Here is a 20,832-nt window from a genome sequence, read left to right on the forward strand (position 1 = left end):
TATATATATAATACATCTGATCTACTCATCCAAATAACAGCCATTAGCTCTTGCTTTTTCAGATCATCATCCCTCCACCCCAATTCCAAGACTTTTGTTGCTTCTAACAGGTTTATTTCTGTCCATCTTCATCCTCTCTCACCAGCATTTCATTGCTGACGCAGAACATGCCCTCAGCATGATGCGGTCACCACCACTCTTCCCCATGGTTGAAAGTTTGACATCACTGACATGTGGAAAGCGGCAGCTCTTTCAGAGCTACCATCGCCCAATAGGACAAATTTAGACAATTGTTTTTACTGGGTTTTATTTAGAGCCATCAGAGTCAAACACCTCACCACACCAAAGTTCAAATAGTATTAACACTTTTACGAAGCACTATACAAAAGTTTTAAACTTTATGCTTTTACTCTGCCAAGCCAGAGTTTAAAGTCTTTTAAAAGTGGTTTTGATCAATCTTCTCTAATAGGTCAGAGCTAAGTGGTTTAAGAAAATGATCTGAACAAAAACAGAGTAAGGACTGAGTTCAAATCAGGTACTTTTAAAGATTACAAGACTGGTAAATTATGACAAAAATCAGAGATGGCTTAAAGCCTCTTTATTATGCTAGTTGTGAGCTGCACTGATAAGTGTTTACGAGCAGAACTTGCCTCGTTTTCTAAAGTCAGAAGTCAACACCATAGCAAAATAACGCGCTGCGCTTTAATCACATGTTCACGTTCCTTAAGTAAAGCCTTGGGAAGGCAGTACACACTGACAGCTCCATAATCTGCAGTCAAACTTTAAAGAAACTTGTTAAGAATCTTGACAGACATTACTGTGGATTTCTTCTTTGCTCCCTCCCTCCCCTCTCCTCTTTTCCTGCCCCCCTTTTCATCCACTCTCACTCTCCCATACGCGGTTCGTTCTCTTTGAATGATTCCAAGTGACATGTTTCCAGTTCCTGGCCCCTTAACAGTGTCAATTAAAGCAAGCGAGAGAGAGAGAGAGAGAGAGAGAGAGAGAGAGAGAGAGAGAGAGAGAGAGAGAGAGAGAGAAAGAGAAAGAGAAAGAGAAAAAGAGAGAGAGAGAGAGAGAGATTGAGTGGGTTCCAGGGTTTTGGCTGCCACTCCGCTCTCTTCAGCGCTCTAATCCGGAGAGCTGACATTCAGCCCAGCACAACAACCCTGGGAGCAATGGGAATCAAAGGGCTTCACACAGACTTTAGGAAGAGAAGGGGAAAAAGGTGGAGGAGTTTGTGTGCGTGTGAGGGGTTGGAGGGGGGGCACCTGAGAGGTGGGTGACGGCTCAAGTAAAAGAAGAGGAAAAGATGCAAAGTAGATAGTAGCGGAAAGTGATGGACGGGAAAAAACATCCGAGTGGCAGAGAGTTGCAAAAACAGAGACTAACAGCAAAGAAGAGTAAAGGTTTGAATCTGCGGGGCGGACAACACTGCCAAGTCACACACTGACTGTGCTTACGGCCAGCTGGGGTCAGAAAAAGAGGTTAAAAATGCTTCAAACACACACACACACACACACACACACACACACACACACACACACACACACACACACACACACACACACACACACACACACACACACACACACACACACACACACACACACACACACACACACACACACGTGCACACACGCTGACTGACTCACTCTCTCTGACACAGGCACACACATTCTGGGCTGCATGTCAGGCCGAATAGCTGCGTGAGGAAACAACCACGAAGGGAATCATAAAATTAAATGACTCCGAGGTCCAAACAGCAACACAATCGCTGTCCAGATGGCTCCCCCTGATTAGAGAGCAGTCTGCGCAGGCACCACAGTTTCGGCGGTGTTTAAGCTTCGGATGGGGGTGGGGGGGTGGGGGACGGACACGATCAGTGTTCTTGTGAGTTGCTTCGAATAAGTCGAAAATATTTCTCATCCCTCCTGCTGAAGTCATCTACCTGCTCTCAGTCCCTCAGGGGCCTCGGGCTGCAGAGCCTGGAGGCACCATGTGACCTGAGGATAAAAACAGCTCCAAATGCCTTCAATTCTTTTCTTTCTGGCTCCACCTGCTGGACGATCAGAGCAACTGAAGGAAGGACAACTGCCTGAATATTACAGCAAATTATAACCAAGGTTTCAGTTAGTTACACAGAAAGTCATTACTACCTTTCCACATATTAATCTCCAATTTTAAACAGTTGGATGTCTTTAGAAACTGCTTTTGCACTAAACTCATAGGAAGCATATTCAGAGAAAGGAAGTGGCATACATAAAAACAGAAACACATCATATCAGTATTAAATCTGTAAGTCACCGATCAAAAGCAATGAAGGGAAAATTGGCTGAAAACTTCACACGGGGCAGGAGTCAAAAAATACATCTACTATCAACACCTATGAGTTGTAAGTACACCAATACAGTAAACTAGTATGCATCTTCAGGAAACATTCATATTTCCCCCTCTCAAATTGTAATAAAAAAGTACAATGAGCGAGATGTTTCTAAAATAACAATATTACACACTGATGCTGCAATGACGATATATTTGTAATATATTGTGCAGCACTAATTACAAAAAAAAAAGACCTCAAACCCATGTCATCCACTGTCTCACTGACCTGCTTTCAGGGTCCAGGAAGACGGAGCCGCTGCTCTCACACAGAGCCTCGCTGACGGGCGACAGGCAGAACGGCGAGGAGAAGGTGTCCGAGTCGGAGCCCATGGTGCTGTCCCGGCTCACCTCGTCCGACAGCTCGTAGGAGCCTTCGTCACCCTCCTCCCCGGCTAAAAGAAGCTGCTGCTGGTTAGAGGAAGGGTCCGAGCCGCTCTCACCCACCAGGCTCTGGGCGGAGGTGCTGCTGGTAATGTTCCTCTCATCGTCCTCCTCTTCTTCTGGAGCGGCGGCTGGAGGACGTGAGCGCGGCCTACAGAGGACGGTTAGTTTGAAACGTCGCAAGCATAATCTTCGGTAATACTTTGTTTGACGGGGTGTGCATAAGACTGACATGACATATAAACACAACATAACACCTGTTATGAAATGTGTATGACTGTGGTCATGAAGTGTCATTCGGTAAATAATGACACTTTTAATGCAAAGTTGCTCTAAAAGTTTCATTGAAAATCCATTAAAAGTGCCAACTTTGCATTAAAAGTGTCATTATTTACTGAATGACACTTCATGACCACAGTCACAGACATTCCTAAAGACTCCTTCATGTTCATGACAGGTGTTACGTCATGTTTATGACAGTGTCATGCAAGTCTTATGCACACCTTGTAAAATAAAGTGTTACCTAATCTTCTTTATATGTGTCTTTATTTTCAGTATGTACCCATATTGGGTTAATATGCACTGATCTGGTCCCCAACCTCGTACCTCCTGCCTCTGCGGCGGGCGTTCCTGCGCACAGGCGAACTCTCCGGGGTGATGTATCTCAGCGCCTCCTCGTCCTGCCTCTGGATGCGGGAATTCGGCACCCACGTCAGAATCAGCGTGGAGCCCAGGCACTCGTCTTTCTCCACGTGTACGCACAGGTAGCCTGCAGGGGGGTAACAAAAACCAGGTTGACGTTGAGAGGGATTTTCAAAAGAAAATCTCCCTTTTAAAAATGTTTTAGTTGAACTCAACACTAAAAAAAAAAGTAAAGTCTCATAAAAAATAAACAATTGTGCACACTCCCATAATGATCAGGACATTTGTTAACTTTTATTTGGAACTGAAACTGTATGCTTACTTATTACTGTCCATAATAATTTATTACTTGGGACATTTTAGGTAATTGTTTAAGTAAAACGCATCTCTATTGTCATACTAGACACAGCCAAATAACCTCCAACCTCAACAGAGCTCTCCATGATAAACATGTGTAAGAAAAAGCAGGTAGTTCTGTATCTGCGCAGCCAAACCTGGGTGGTGCTCAGCCAGGCAAGGGAGGGGCTCCGCAGGGTGCACACAAACATTATTCTTTGAGAAGATGATCTCGCCATCCAGCCCCGAGCGCAACGATGAGCCCCCCGCCCCGGGGTTTAAGGTCAGGAGGTCGGAGGCCTTGGAGGAGGCACGCCGAAGGAGCCGACCCAGAGACATCTCCTCAGGCACTGGGACACTGAGCCCATCCTCTGAAAGGAGACAGACATCAGAGAGAGGCAACGTTAGAGCCTCATGTGGTATTTCACAAGGATGGAGCCCAGAGAAGAGGGTCGTGTATCAGGAAAAAAAAAAATTATGTTGACCCAGTTTCAATGAACTGACAAGATTGATAAAATTTCAAGTGCTTCCAAGAATTGTGATGCCATGCACTCCAAGGTTGTCAGGGATGGGAACCAGAGCTACAGCATCCGCAGATATCTTAGGAAAGACTCACCTCGAATGGTTGCCACTGAAAAGTTCAATCTTACTTCCCTCTTTAGGAAGCACAGCTCAATTGTCACCCCAACAAAACCAGAAGCCGTCAACTGAACTCTGAAGAGAAGCCAACCAAATAAAGCCGCCCATTTTAGACAGGAGCTCCAAGCTGCTCTTCTTACTTTTGACCACCAGATGMCACCAAAGAGGACTGTGTTGTAAAGCTAATTTTTCAGTTTTATGTTAGCAAAAGCTTCAATGCTGCAGAAAGTGTCGTTTGGGCTTCACTAGAGCAACATTAAAAAAGCCTAAATCTTTCTAATTCTGAAGCAAATTATACCAATCTTTCTGCTACAGCTATCATAAGGGCAGAAAAAGGAGAAAAAAACTATCATAAATATGATTTAAAAAGCGCAGGTTGAAAACGAATCCCTTCATTAAAACCAAGGGTCCAGATTCAGACCACAACTATGGACCTCTGACCCAAACAAATGTTTGGCAAACGTAATTAATTCAGTTTCTGTGTTTGTTTGTTTGTTTTGTTACAGTGAATTCAAATGTACGGGGGAAAAAAATACAAAAAGTCAGCTCTATGTGCAATATAGATGAACAAAGTGCATGTGTAATGATCCTCCAGTGGGGGGGACAAGTTATTGATTAAAAAGGTTCCTGGAAATTCTGATAAACTCAAATGTCAAAAACAATTATTTCTTACCACCGAATAGGTATGATCAAATTAAAAGGCTGGGGTTTTTTATTATTTTGACGKAATTAAAYATCAAATTACTTTACTAGGAGCTCCACTAACGATGGCTGACTCTGCAAAAACTTAAAAAAGACAGATGAGGTGTAGAGTTTAAGGTCAAATGCAACCCATTCTTGGCTCTAAAGTTGCAGAAATCCTCAACAAACTTCCCCTCCTCAGACACACGTGTGCTAATATTTACTGCAGTGTCCTTACTGCAGAGCTCTCCTCTCACCTCTCCTGACTTGTTCAGCGTTTCTCAGAGCTGTGCACCTGCATCTACTAAAGCAGCTTCAGCTCCTGCATGTGTGTGTGTGTGTGTGTGTGTGTGTGTGTGTGTGTGTGTGTGTGTGTGCGCGCGTCGTAGTTGTGCGTGACTAAACGTTTCCCACCTTCTGCAAACAGCAGAGAAACACAGTGATGGACAGTGAGCAAACACACTCTGCTCCATCTGTGTGAAATTCCAAGCTGTTATCAGGAGTCAACAGATGTCGTCCACGTCGAGCGCTGAACTGGGACCAGCGGGTCACGCTGCCTGAGTTTGAACTGTCCACTCAGGAGAAAGCTTTGTGGGATAAAATCACCTTTCGCTTATAGCAGAAGGAACTCCTTTGGTTTTGAATGTTGTTTTTTTTATTCTCTAGTACTAAAAGAAAACACAAAGCAATTAAAGTCAAACATTTGTTCCTTTAGCTTCTGCTTTTTTAATCAGTCCATCCCACTGATCTGTTCTTGTATGGTTAACGTCCTCCATGTTGGATCACAGTCATATCTGCGTAACCTTGCTCCTTACTTGGCTGAACACTCTGACACATACTCCACGCTCTATCTCAGGAATGTTCCCTCCTTTTTCCTCAGGGAAAAGAAMGTGGGGGGTCGGGGAGGGGAGCATGTTTACCACCACTTGATTAAGCAGGCACCCCACTTCCTGGTGCCAAGCCTCGCACAGGAAGCCTACCAGCACAAGATCTGGGCATTAACTCAAAGAGAAGCTATGTGGTTGGCAATCATTTCACTTCCTTTTTAAAAAAAGTAGAAGTGTGGCTGTTTTTTTAGGTCAGAGATTTACCATTGGCACAGGAAAGGTGTCTTCTATCTCAAGAACCTTGGTAAGCTAGGGCTGCGATTCATATCTAAAAGTAAGGCTTAAAGTTTTGATTATTTGTTCATGCAAAATTAAAGAAAATATTTGAAATAATCAGAACAAATTAAAAACAGATAATTGTGTGGAAACTGTTAAAAAATTTGAAGAACCTAGCTAAATGCATTGAGTCTCTTAACAAGAAGAAGCCCCCAGCAACGAGAGTGGAAGTGTCCATGTGTCATGACCGGCTGGAAGCTGAGAAAACAGGAAGTAGATAAAAGAAAAGAAAATCTAATACAAACAGTTTAACAGCAAGCATTACCTTCGATAGAAAGGGGAATAAACAGATCACATTTAGATAGTGACAGCGTTAGCAGGGTTATAGGCTGGGTTCAGGTGAGAAGACAACTAAACACAGAAGCAAGAATACTTCTGACAGCAATAGCTTTATTGATAGCTCAGCTTAGCCCATCGGTAAAAACAGAAGCACTTTCTAAAAACTGTGTGTATACTGAGAGTACACACACTTCATGTCAGGAAGGTTTCAATCAATAGCTCAATCTAGAATAAAAAGAAGAATTATACAAAGAAGCACTTAGCCAGGGATACTTTCTGTGAGACAGGAAACCAAAGAATATACATACCTAGTAGAGATATGCCGATCAGGATTTTTCCTGCCGATTCCGATCACCCATGAGGGCCGATCACCGATACCGATCACATAATTATTATTTTTTTATTTTATAATCGGTTATATTATGTGGAAAAAGGAACCATGAATTCACCTTAATTTAGACAAAAATTTGTTTTTAATAACTTTTTCCAAGAAAAAAACTAAACAGGCATTGTGCAAATTGTACTGCTATCAGTAATATCTTTAACACACTGAAAACATATGAAGGCTCTGAAGAGGCTAAATAATGCAAAAAGTCAAAATAAAACCTCTCCACATTGCCAAAGAAATTCAAGTATAAAACTTAACATTCAAAGGCAAATACCATTACAATAAAGACCCACTTTAAGCCACCTGAGTTACTGAATGAAAACTTCCTGATAGCATGGCGGCTAGCTGATTACTGCTAGTTTTTATTGGCCGTTTCTGACTGAGCGGAGTAATTATGCCGAACAGGGAGGAGGCAGAGGAGATCGATTATTTTTTCAGAGATTATTTGTCTCATGTTAGGACAGCGAAAGTTTTCATATGTGTGTAAAAGTTATTTTTTAAAGTTATATGCTGCAGCTTTAAGCAGAGGTTTGGTGTGAGAGTCACTACCAGGTGGCGCAGAAGCAGCACTCTGTCTGTGAAATGTTACTACCTGTAGCACGTAGCAGCGGTTCAACAACGAGAGCAGAACCAGCGTCTTACATCGCAGCTCGAAGACTTAAATAATTTTCCAGGTTATTTGTTTAGCTTTCTTACCGTCATGCTAATCCATGTGTTTGTAGCTGCGCGCTGCTTTACCTGCTATCTGATCCTCCATATGTCTTTTTTTACTGCAGTGAGCCTCGATGTAGTCAAACTCAGTCAAGTATGTCATGGCATTGTTTTTATCCCATATTAGATTTGTTGTGTTGATGCATTTTGACCTGCTTCACCCCAGGTGCTTCAATTTTCCGCCGCAACACACAAACTATAACGCACTCAGTGCGTTATAGTTACACATCGCTTAGTATTTGTTGCTGTGCGTTTGCTCAGTGTGAAGCAAAGAGGAGACCAGCTGCACAGGCAGGCTGCGAAATGAGATGCAGGTGATCGGTTTGTGTGATCGGCAACAAGAGACCGTGAACGGCAATCACCGATCATACACTTTTTCACGGAAATCGGCCGATTATGATCGGTGGCCGATTGATCGGCACACCTCTAATACATAGTGGTAATAGCTTAGTCAGTTGACTTGATCCAGGACAAAATACACAGCTCAGCAAAATAGCACAGAGGGAGGAGTACTTTCACCAAAAGACAAAGAAAAGCAAAACCTGTAGACATCAGTAATGGCAGTGAATATGCAGAATATGCTTGGTCAAAATGTTWGTCCAGGGGGAAAAAAGAATGGCTAGCTGCAGAAGTACTGAGAAAGAAGTACTTTCTAAAGGACAGAAAAACAAGGAGAGTAAGCACAATTTAGACTGTGCAAAACACAGGAGATAATGGCAGGAATAGTTTTTGTCAACTGACTGTGTCCAGAAAACGGATACTAATAAACACAGAAATACTGAACCAGTAATACTTTCTGTTGTACTGAAATATACTAGATAATGAATTTAATTCAGATCAAATCAGACCGTATCATTGGACATCAACTGGACCGAGTCTGAAATAGTCAAACTTTTCTAGACAAGTGCTGCAGCCTCTCTATCCCAAATGCCACCTTATTAAACTAAATGTAAGAATAGCAACGCCCCAGATCTATGAATTTACTGTGCAAGCTTCATCAAATAACACCACACAAAACTGCTTGCTGTTATGACAGAGTAAGAGCAGCAGCTGTCCTGCATGAAAAACGTTGGCTGACCCCATGTAAACTTTCAGATTAATGTGGAATTCAGATCTTTGCACATCAGTTTTCTGCCGCTTAATAGCAACGAGGAGCTATTTACTGCAGAGCTTCAATGCAGCGGGRTGACCGGGGTCAGTGCCAGGTTCAGATTCAGGTTCACACAGGCTGATAAGAAAAAGTGGCCTCTTGCTCTCACTTCATCCTTAATCCCGTCAACACCTCAATGTGCCCACAGACGGACTCTCCCCTCTGACCTTTCTGCGTTTCATCAGACATCTCAGGAGTGACACACCTTCTTAGATTCACTTCCTCTGTCCGATAATCAATGGAACATTTTTACCCACTTCTTCTTAACCAACTCGCTAACATATTTTTTGAAACCTTAAATAAGAGAATAAAAACTACACAAAGAAAACCTTAAATAAGAGAATAAAAACTACACAAAGAAAGTTCAGCTGCGAGGGCAGCAGCCACAGATAGCTTCTCACTTCTGTTGACATGTGAATGGAAGATCTCTCTTTCATATCCACTATTCACGAGGTTGCCTGGGGCAGCTGAAAACAGATCACCCTGGAAAATAAAGTCCTTATGGACTCCAAGTCATGAGAAAACTCTTTTGGGTGCTTCAAAAACATGTTTCCTGTTTCAGAAGGAATGTTATCTTGACAATTATGTCATAAGCTAATATACAGCATCTCATAAAGGTTCAGAACCAGCAATTAAATCCAAATAAGACCTAGAAACTCAACTGCAAACTGAACAGCAGAATGTACAGCCCTGCAGAAGTTAGACAGCGGAGATAGTCACTAGCATATTGTCGTAAAGCATTAGGTGTACGATAGCACCTGGTTTCTTTATCATCATCACAGCTTTTCTTTAAATTGTTATAATAATGAAGGAAAAATCTTGAACAAGTTTACATATCTGAGATAGGAGTTTGTCAAAATTTGTGAATCAAAAGTACAAGGTGTAGAATATTAGAAAGGTAGTGCTTTTTTTCCCCCTTTTTTAAAGTCTTTATCACTTTAAATATGTAAACAGAAACAAAACCAATTTTATAGTCTTTTAGTATCTGTTCCTGACAACTAAAAATAAGAACGGCTAGAATTTCAATTTGATATCTATATTTCAAAGTAAACATTTTTGTWTTTTTTTTTTAACGCTTTGTTTTTCTATGACCGGTTTGTAGTGAGATAATTCAGTCACCACAACATGCAATTTTTTTAAAATCACAAAATAAATATAGCTACATAAGAAAACAAAATAAACAAGACATTTTGATTTCATCCCGGATAAATTTATTTTAAAATGTTTTGTTGCTTTTCCTATTGCCCCATGAGCCACATGTAAAAAAAAAAAAAAAAAAAATCTATGGTTTATGGGAATTGACGTCACAAGGTGAAGCAAATAATTTGCAGGGTTAAAGTGTGATTGACCCCTCTATGAGAGCATAACCCCATCCCCAGACAAATTTTGGAAAAAGTCCACCAAAGCATGGGGTTGAGTGGAGGGAGAAAACAGGGCGGTGGTCTTCCTGTCCTGCAGAATAACCGTCAGAAGTCAGAGCAGAGGAGAGCCATTCCCTCTGTGTCCACACTGGAAATAAATCACACATTTGCTAAGCTGAGTAACGCCATCATTCAAAGCTGGCCACAGCCATGCACACTATTCCAGCTCCCAACTCTCCACCAGGCAACGCAGTGAGTGAGATGGTTTCATACCTGAACTGAGACTGTGATGACGTTGTACTAAGCTGTACCGCTGCAGCCAATAGGAAAATTCAACTGCTTAGACACTGCTCGACCTAAGGAGGCCAGCACTGAGGCGGTTTTAGGCAAAATATTGCAGAACTAAACAAATTTACAAAAAAAAAAAAAAAAAATTTGCACAGAAAACATAAAGACGGAGCGCTAAATAATTAAACAGTTTATCAGCAACATAAAGTTAATATGGAGGTTAGTTACACTTTAAATTGTAAACTCGAGGATGTCGACTTTAACAAGAGAGGTAATTTTTCAATTTTGTAGCCTTATTTTTATTATAAGAAAATCCACATTAGCAAACCACTCATGAACCAAAGTGAAATTAAATCAATTTGAAGTTATTCAAAATAAATACTTATTATGCCGATGCGTTAGAAGATCGAACAAGGGAGAAGTCTCAGCTTTCAGTTCAATGAACATGGAAATCCAGCATCTGTATTTTTCTCAGCAGCAATTCTTAGTATTTGCTGGGTGAGTGAGGATGTTCTCTCCTCTGTCAKCCTGCTTATGGCGGGACAAGCCTCGGCAGCATCCGCCTGACAGCAGCAGATGGACAAGGCTATTTACACCAGGCCTAACATTAGTTCCTCTGGGTTACATGTCCGAGCAGGGACTCTGTGTCAGTACCACCTCTAACATGAATATTTTAGCTGTCAGAGGCGCGCCTGAGGCTCCTTCCAAAACACACTATGTAGAAAAACATACATGCTTATCGGACACAGTGAATGATACAGTGACTGGTGTGCATACACCTGCTCCAGCGACAGGAATAAATGAACAGATATAGCAGCAGCATGGAGAGCTCTCACCTTCAGTCCCGCCGCAGGAATCTACAGCCCACTCCGGACAACCATCTCTTCAGGCGGACAGAGCCCCAGCGCTACAAACCGGGCCTGGGTTCGGCTCCTTTCCACGGGTTTAGCTCGTGTTAATATCAACTCAGCTCTCTTTTTTTCTTTTTCTTTTTTTATCGCAGAGGTTTATCACTGTATGAGCCTCCGCCGCACGCCTAACTGCTGCTGTTTCAATGGCAAAAGTATACACTTCCGCTCTGGACTTTCAAAGTAAAATGACCTTAAAGAAGTCATATGCATTTATATTTGAAACACGCTTGACACTTTAATATAAAATACAATGGTTTTTACTTCCTGAAATATCTTTGCCTCTTCAATGTCTTGACTTCACGTCACAGCCCCTAACCAATCACTCCGCATATATAGCTACTTCCGGCACGTAGTATTACTGACACATAACTGGAAATTTGGGATTTTATGATGGATTTTAGATCTTTTGTCATGCAAGTTACGTTTTAAAGGTCTCTGATGAGTGCTGAGATTCAGTTGGTCCACCATCAGGACCAGAGCTGGATTCAGAGCATCATCACACGTCTGCCGTCTTCAGCTGCCTGTTTAAAACCGGTGTCTGACAACAAAATACAACAGCGCCCTGCAAAACATATGCATAACGAGGGATATTTTTTCAGAAATCTTCACTTTATAATCTTAAATTTCAGTAGGATTTTGTTTACTACAACAGCTCAAAGAAGAGGATGAAAGAGTGGCATGTATTTGGATTAATCTGACTTTACTCTGATACTATGAAATTTATAAATCCATCAATTCTGTGAGGGCCAATTCTCTTAGTAATTTGTAATTTGAATTTTTTTTTTCATATAGATTTATTTTTAGTAATTCATCTTGCGGTGGAACGACTTGACTTTGAGGAGTAATAAAGTGTTATCAGCAAGCAAATGCAGCATCTTATCAAGGTCAAAAGGTAAAATTACAAGATAAAAAATTCTATTTTTTGTGCATATTTTACAAACACTATTTACAAAGCAATATTTACAAAACTCTTTTTATACATCACTAACTGATCCTGATTTTAAAAAATCTAAACCAAATGGCTGCTCATTCCAAGGCTTTAAAAAAAAAATTCTGCTGGTGTGATGACAGAATAATGCAGCTGATCATTTTAGCAGCACAGGGCAAAGGCAAAGAATAGGATGAATCTGGTTCATCATAGAACCCACTGGACTGTAAATGTCTTTGACATAGGCAAGGCCAGACGAGTCACCGTTAGGACCTACAAAAACAGGCACAAATATAAAGTTCAGTTTGCAAGATGGTGAACTGGAAGGCTGTAATTAAAAAGCATCAGAGCAAAAAGTACTCTCTAACCCAGAACTCACCTTTGTGTCAGTTTTATACGTAAAGTCTATAACTTTCTCTCCATTAGCCAAGACATAAAGAGGTTGAGAAGGCACTCCAAACACCTGGAGGCCTCCCAGACGAAGACTGGCCAAGGCCCCGTTGAGGTTGAGAGGGTCGCTAATTATCTGCGACTGAAGTAAAGCACAAATAATTAAACATCTGTTAGTCAGAGTCCAAATAAAAACCTGATCATATTCAGGATTTACAATGATTAAAACTTCCAGATCAAACACATCTTCACTCTCATTTTATGGAGAATTCAACAGACTTCAAACGTCTCGAAAGGGTTTAGTTGAAGTGGTATCATTACTTCTGCTAACCACTGTACCTACCTGTCCAGCAGTGAAGTTAACATAACAATAATTTTGAGTTTCAAAAGTTCTAAGGCTGTCTCCGTCATCCCAGAACAACTCCCCCCGTGCCCAGCCACCACTGGACAGCGCCACCGTCAGGAAGAAACGGTTTTCACGTGAARCCGCGGTGGTTAAAGCAGGTTCCTTCACAGAAACCAAACAAGGATTAGACAGCATTTCTAAACAGCTTTTTTTTTTTTTATGAAATACAGCAACATGTTATGAAAGACACTATCAAGCTAATGAACATACCAGAATTAACATTCAAACTAATTTGTGCAGTTTACCAAGCAAATCCTGTAAACTAAAACACGAGGAACAAATTTTCACTTTATCCATATAGCTGAAATAAAGCCCAGGCTACTTTCTCTCTAATTCTGTAGAGCTGACTCCCACCTGCTGGGGGATGATGTGCCCCTCCCTCACGTGAACATTGATTGTTTCCAGAGGGGCCGATAGCTGGACGTACTGACCGTTACTGTGGAACGGCTGACCCTTTCAGAAAGGAAAAGAGATGTAAGTGAAATGGAAAGGTCTTTTAAACTTTTACATATTTTGGCATTTCATATTTTGTATAATCATAAACTTCAATGTGTTTTACCAAGGTATTATGTAATAGACCAACAGTAGTAGTGCATAATGGTGATGTGTAAAGAAAATTATGTGACTTTTAACATTTCTTACAATTAAAAAAATTGAGAACAACATTATATTTTGTTTCAAGGCATTTCTCTACTTGCTTTGTCCTTTTAAAGGCTGATCTTTTTTACCCAATATTAATTGCAACATAGCTCAAAATCAGTCTGAAAGGATTACCACTGAACTTTGACTGGGCCATTCCAACATATGACAACGATTTCATCTTTTATTGTAGTCTCACATATTTTGCAGAGGGCTTCCCACCACATATGGGGTTTTGCACTTTGCCTAAAAATTTACATTTTGGTCTCAATTTAGCAGAGCACCTTTATTCTGTGATTTAAAAAACTTAAGTGGGCTCTATTTACTACTTTCGGTGAGTTAGGAACCAAATTGGCTGCACTGACCTTTATGGAGGGTTTCTGAGTAAAGGGAGCTAAACAAAAAAGCACAAAAGATTTCCAGAAAAAAAAAAACATCAAACAATTTTATAAGTAACAAAGACTGTATTGCAGCTTACATTGTCCAGTTGGTACCAAGTGCCAGCTGGTAGGTACGCGCTCAGCTCTACTGCTCCTTGCTCTAAAACAGGACTGATGAGAAGTGAACTCCCCCACAGGAACTGTTGGTCTATAGTCTGACAATGAGGGTCGGTGGGAAACCTGAGAGTTACAAAAACACAGAGAAAAGAATGAAAAGGGGTTGAGATATTTTAGTTTCATGTTACGTTAAAAGGACAGAAGAAGAAAGTACGTACTCCATGAAGAGGGGCCTAGCTACAGTGTCAGCAGATGTGTGCGCGCGATGGAAGAGTGTATAGAGGAACGGGAGAAGGGAGTAGCGAAGGTTCAACGCACTCCGCATGGCTGCTTGGGCCTTCTGCCCAAATACAAACGGCTCCTGAGGCTGAGGGACAGGACACGTGAAAACAGGGAAACTTCTCAAGATGTGAAACAAACGCTCACAAATCCCCATTACGCTATAAAAACAATCACATAAACTTTGAGTCTCACGGCATTGGGCTTGTCATTGTGGTTCCTCATAAACGGGTAAAAGGCGCCAAGCTGCATCCATCGCACACACAACTCCTCGTTGGTGTTGCCTTCAAAGCCGCATATGTCCGCTCCCACCAGGGGGACTCCCAACAGGCTGAACTGCAGCACGGCTACATAAAAATAGTACGAAAGGAAATCATTGTATTCCGGCGCAAGTTTGTATTGAGACCAAATTTCCACAAAAACGCACTGGCATGACCTTTGACACTTGGCATCTACTCACCAGGGATGGAGAACCGAAGTTGCTCCCAGTCACTCCTCACATCTCCTGTCCACACTCCAGAAAACCGCCCGATGCCAGGGAACGAGGAGCGAGACAAAACAAAGGGTCTCTTCCCCTGAATGTTCATGAGAGCGCTGAGGATGAGAACACAGTAACCAGGATTAATGTGCAGCAAAACCAATACCTACATTTGCATATTAAGAAGTTGCTTTATTGTAGTTTGCATCTCTTTATTACTTGAACTGGTGTTGTAATAACACCAATTCAAGTAATAATCACATGGCTGCATAGTCTGACCTGTGCGTTGCATAAGCTTCAGTCAATCCGTACAGATTGTGCAGGTTGTAATGACTGGACAGCTGCTGCTGTGCCGACATGCATATGGTTCCCGAGTTCAATTGGCCTCCAACCACCCCTGTTTGTGTGACATTTGGAGAAGATTTATAGCTGCAATCTAATTGTCCATCTATAAATTACTATAAAGTACCCTAACCCTTGAACTTTTTCAGATTTTTTTTTTTAACCCCAAACTTCAACATATTTTATTGGAATTCTGTGGCACAAAGTAGTGAAGACTACTTTGTATATAYTACATTATTTCCAAATAATTTCACAAATAAAAATCTAAAAATGCCTTTTTATTTGTCCCTATTCACAATTGTGCATTACTCTTTGTTAGTTAATTAAATAAAATCCAAAATATATACAGATTCAAGCGRTGCGAATACTTTTTCAGGCTACTGTAGTTGCAAGCCAGTGATATGTATCTAATACACTCACTAGGTGTGTATGGTGGTTTCTCRAGCTCGCTGTCAGGGCAGCCCACCACTGATCCCTGGACAAAACTGGACGGTTCATTCATATCCTGGTAGGAAGCAACAGCACAATATCAATTATTTTAGAGATTTAAGCCTAAATATGTCCTTTAGATGTAAACCAATGTTCYGTTTAGTATGCTTCTTTGTTTTTGTGTACTCACAATCCACAGACCATCTACAGGAACTTTAGAGAAGAAGTCTCTGATGCAGTCCTCCCACCACTGCCTGGCCTCGGGGTTGGTGAAGTCAGGAAATGCTGTTGGGCCGGGCCAAACCTGTGTGCACGGGACAAACACCTCGCTTACATGAAGGTAAATGAAGAGCTTAGTACTCAGGTGTCTCAATATAACGATCTAAAAATGTGCTYATACCTTGCCTATCAGAATGTCTCCAGTTGCATTCCTAATAAACACATCTCGTTTCACACCATTTTCAAAAGGCGGGTATGTTCCAGGGGGGCTGGTGCTGCTAATGCCCGGATCCTAGCGAAGAAACAAACCACCATAAAACACTGGAGTTTTACTGTAAAAGAGTTTTGCTGCCATCTACTGRAAGAGTTGGTCAACGACTACTTTTACTTGAATTTTATTGAAGCTGCTGTGAAAAAATGGTTACAGWTCCTGCYTCCTTTCTGAATTCTAATTAAAAAACAAAAACTGTGATAGTTAAAAATGTAAAATTTTAACAGTGTCCTACCAGAATGAGGATGTACTTCATGCCTTTCTTATGAAACTCCTGGACCATCTCTGGAAGATCCCCAAATCGCACAGGGTCAAAGGTGAACACCMTTCGCTTGTCTGCATAGTCCAGGTCATTCCACTGCACATCCTGGAGGTGAAAAACATTAAATACTCTCAAAAATAAATGAAGCGACTGCATCAAAATATCTATACTTTCGATTTTTACAAAGTCCGACTGATTTCAGTATAACTGATCCTGTYTGTGTTATTATGAAAGTAATAAAATTACTGAGCCTTTTGCAATATTTGCAGACTTAATTATTAAAGTTCTTTAATATGTTTCTACAAAATAAAACCAAAATTCTCCAGATCRCTTCTCTGCAATTGCAATTSACAATTATAACGCAATTAAGAATCTAACATATTATTAAACTCAGACRTGGACTTTTAAGAATCTAAATGTGTAAAAGACTGAGTATATTTTCTCCTACATACAATTAGCATGTGTTTTTGTTCATTTACCATAGGAAAGTTTGCACTATGCATGCGTTGTGCAACCATGCGGGTTGCATTAGTAGTTGTGTAACCCCAGCGACAAAGATGAAAGCCCAGAGACCAATAAGGAGGCATCATGGGAAACCCTGGAAAAAGAAACAAAACAATGTCCACTCAAAAGCCACAAGTSACATGCATGTTTGTATGTCTCGTGTTTTTTGGATATGTGTTACTAGAGCTCAGTAAAACAGGAAAATACATACCAATGACCTGCAGGTATTGTCGTATCACACTTTGAGGGTCAGGACCCAAGAAAATGTACAGATCCAGGATTCCACCAGTGGATACCCATGTGAGAGCTGGTGTTGGCTGTAGTATCACTTCTACAGAGACATTTCAAAACAAATGTGAAGCGTGGTCATCCTTTGCAATATAAAATGTATATATCATAAGATACAATATGTCCATACAGTAGAAACTAAAACAAAAAAAAACAAAAAAAACTGTTAAACACCACAAAAAATTACGGAGGTTTTTGATTACCTTGCACTGAGTTTTATTACACATCTTGGTTTACATTTAAAAACCACCGTTTTAGGTTACGTTTTTTTGTTTTCCCTCTACATGCAGCATCCTCCATAGTCACACATTAGTGCATAGAAGTGAAACAAATATTCATAGTTTTCAAAAGAAAATTTGAAAAGTGGAGTTTTCATTTGTATTTTTCCTCTTTGTGAAATTTATTCATTGTAAAAAAAACAACAAAAAAAACATCATGAACATATTGTCCCTATGTAGACACACAGCAGTAGCAGCATCATGCTGTGGAAATCCTTCATCAAGGACTGGAAAGCAGGTCAGAGATGAATTGAAGATAGAAGCATCTTTTTTTTTTTCTATGATCTACAACAACCCTAATACGCCATCATCAGATGGAGATAATAATGTAMAAGATGCTAAAACTTTAAAGGGTATGAATACTTTTTGCAAAGSACTATAGAATAGTGTGGTTACTGTCCAGTAAGAAAATTATGTGAAGAACTTTGCACCAGTCAAATGGAAAATAATCAGAAAACTTTTGGATGATGAGATAATACATGGAAATKAATTATTTTGCAAGTTTCTGCAAAATAATTTATGTTGACAACAGTGTGCTGAGGGAAAGAGAGGACTACCGATTGCATTGCTGTTGAGAAGAAAAACTCCATGTGCTAAGCCGTCGTCTTCCTGCACTATGTAGAATGGATGGGAGCCGTAGAGGTTAGCGTCAGCCTGTAGTGAAAGACAGAAGTTTATATATACAGCAGGAATGTACGTATATAATTCATTCTGCTGAATATCATTCTGCTGCTAATATTTGGAAACCCACTTGTCGGGTTGGTGCAGTCACTGYAACAGACTCACATGCGGTGCCATGTCTCTGTTCCAAAGAGTCCATGATGTCCAGTTGAGGTCCAGGACGAGAGAGGTGTAATGTTCTCCAAGACCGGACACCAAGGAGGAGGCCAGAGAGGTGGACAGCTGCAGGTACTGGTCAGCAAACAGCAAGGGAGCAACTGTGGTGTTCATACTAAACTCAGAAGGCAAAGAGACAGATAATCTTTTAGCAATTTATTACCAATAACGGCAGCAGACAGGAAAGGCTGGGCTGGCATGACCTCCACAGGGATTAAAGACAGAGATACATACAGAACCCTTCCATTGGACTTGCGTCGCACTATGAAACCAAAAGGATTGTGCAGGAATTCGGTTGTGTAGAGAACGTCCTGGGTATATGCTTCTGTCTGAAAGCTACCAGCTGGGAGGGGGACTTCATATCGCTGAGAGGATGGATCCTTTAACTACAGAGAAAACTTATGTCACTCAAACCCAGAGACATTCACCCTTCAGGTGAAGGATTAAATGTCCTGAAAAAAAAAATTAAGTAGACTTTGTCATTTTTATTCCACTTTGCAATAATGTACCAYCTCTAACACATAATATTAGCAGCAGAAGGAGCATAGTGTGCTCCTCCAACACATAAAATCTCTGTGAAATATATTGAAGTTAATGGGTGTAATGTGGAAAATGTGAATAAAGTTCAAGGGGTATGAATGCTTTTGGAGTGCACTGTAAAACAAACTCAGAAATGGACTATAACAACATTTAAATCTAATGCATTGTATTCAATTACTGGTATAAACAACCACAAACTACAAGAAAGCAAGCAAMGCACTGAGAAATCGTGTTGGGTGCAAAAACACTTTAACTGATAAGAATYGCACATATCTTGATTTTTAGATACTCACAACAACGTGAAAGCAGCTTGCAGTTTCCGCTATGACTTCCAGGCTCAGAGTGGAGATATCTTTGGGGAGATAGGAAGGGCTGGCCCGGGTCAGGGTTGCAGTCTGACCCTTCTCACTGGGGGTGAGGGGTCCCATGTTATAGCCTGGGTACTGGGCAGGGTAGAAGCACCAGGGTGGTCCTGCAGATCCAGGTAGAGGAGCATAGCAGCACCCTCTGTCCTCACACTCCTCTTGGCTCAACAACCTGTCCCTGCCACAGTCAAACCGACTCTCTGGAGCTGCGGTGCATTCAGTTTCTCTGGAATTTCCAGATCTTTGGAGAATATCTGGGTGGATGTCACTCTTTGAAATGCTCTTTGGTTCTYTGGGATAAGAATAACCAGGCTTTTTACGTAGCACGACTTCATAATGATCAAAATTATCTGACCTAACGAGTCTGCCTTCTTTGCTGAACAAAAGCTCCCTGTGTAAACACGCTAACAAAGACAGAGAAAGGAGGAGCACTGTGGTTGACAAAATACCCATCCTTTTCAAAACACCCAAATAAGTTCCTGTTCAGCACACCGTGCAATGTCAAAGCTACTACTGCTAATTAAAAACATAAACTTCAATAAAAATGTCCCGAAGCACGGGATGTATATTTGAAATTAAACTTTTATTAACAAAAAATGACAGGAGTAATAAAGCTGAACCGATGTTAAAACCAACAGAAGCTACATAGGTAGCAACAGAGAAGCTAAAAACACTAAGGCAAGCGTACTAGGACAAACAAACTAAAACGCTAATGCTTCAGGGTAAAATCCAGTAAATGAAAACCCCTTTTCGACAAACCGATTAATAAAAACGGTTTTTAAATGTGCAGAGTGCTGAATATTATTTGTGTTATTGCCAATTAGGACTTTTGGTCAACTGTTTCCACATTCATAGACTTTAGTTCACTACTTTTAAAGTAAATAAATCTGCCTCATAACCCATCCAAAACCAATGGATCRATTTTTACCTTAATGTTAAACAATATTTTTGCTACAAATTTATAAAAATATATACATTTCTCCTCTTTAGATTAGTTTGCATCAATAACAAATAATGAAACATTCAATCAAAAATGGAAAGTCAGAGGACATCCACATCCAAGTCTTGGAGGAGAAACAAAAATCTAGAAGGGRCTGTACTTACTGTAATAATGCTACTGAACAAGAACTTTAAGATAAACGCCACTTCCCTACATCTTCAATTATTTTTCTCTCATCTTCTTTATGATTGACAAGTCTATCTTCAAAACATAGGCTTAGCTGAAATAATTTATATCAAATTTGATAGATTCAAAATGATACAACTTCAGTTTTTTAAAAAAGGATTTTATTGCATGCAGATATGTTACACATGGGGCTTGGAACAACAAACACGTTTAAAAGCTCTAACGATTCCTTGATGAGATAAAAAAAAAAACATTTAACATGAAACAAAACTAGTGCTCACTAGCTAGTTTACAGATTTACTCTATCAAAATTAGGTCTTTCAAAGTTTTTGTAAAGTATATTGGATTTTCTTGATTCAGCCATGGAAAACATTGTTCTTCAGCTCACAAACATATTGGTACAATACAATTACAAGGCAGCAGATAGTGGTCAACACTTTTT

The 20,832-nt window shown here is 40.6% G+C and overlaps 2 protein-coding genes across 3 annotated transcripts in view; both read right to left on the reverse strand.

Moving 5' to 3' along the window:
- Positions 1-11,421, reverse strand: part of tbc1d16 (TBC1 domain family, member 16) — a 29,204-nt gene extending 17,783 nt beyond the window's left edge. Inside the window, exons 1-4 of one of the 2 annotated variants that reach the window (XM_008416780.2) lie at positions 11,238-11,421; positions 3,900-4,112; positions 3,370-3,532; positions 2,609-2,914 (exon numbers count right to left, since the gene is read on the reverse strand). In XM_008416780.2, the coding sequence (XP_008415002.1) occupies positions 2,609-2,914; positions 3,370-3,532; positions 3,900-4,080 (650 nt within the window). In that variant the 5' untranslated portion in view covers positions 4,081-4,112; positions 11,238-11,421. The remainder of the gene's footprint in view (positions 1-2,608; positions 2,915-3,369; positions 3,533-3,899; positions 4,113-11,237) is intronic. The other variant, XM_008416778.2, reaches the window with a different exon arrangement.
- Positions 11,385-20,826, reverse strand: gaa (alpha glucosidase). The gene is made up of 19 exons (XM_008416781.1): positions 19,193-20,826; positions 18,594-18,745; positions 18,309-18,474; positions 18,080-18,176; positions 17,168-17,287; positions 16,932-17,050; positions 16,426-16,557; positions 16,101-16,211; positions 15,891-16,004; positions 15,692-15,776; positions 15,209-15,326; positions 14,912-15,045; positions 14,647-14,798; positions 14,391-14,539; positions 14,154-14,295; positions 13,391-13,489; positions 12,974-13,138; positions 12,620-12,772; positions 11,385-12,513 (listed from the first exon to the last, which is right to left on the reverse strand). Exons 1-19 carry the CDS (start codon positions 19,715-19,717, stop codon positions 12,448-12,450), a joined length of 2,799 nt encoding a protein of 932 aa, XP_008415003.1. The 5' UTR covers positions 19,718-20,826; the 3' UTR covers positions 11,385-12,447.
- Positions 20,827-20,832: the final 6 nt, after the last annotated feature.

This window comes from Poecilia reticulata, linkage group LG8 (genome assembly GCF_000633615.1).
Source record: "Poecilia reticulata strain Guanapo linkage group LG8, Guppy_female_1.0+MT, whole genome shotgun sequence".
NCBI classification, from domain to species: domain Eukaryota; kingdom Metazoa; phylum Chordata; class Actinopteri; order Cyprinodontiformes; family Poeciliidae; genus Poecilia; species Poecilia reticulata.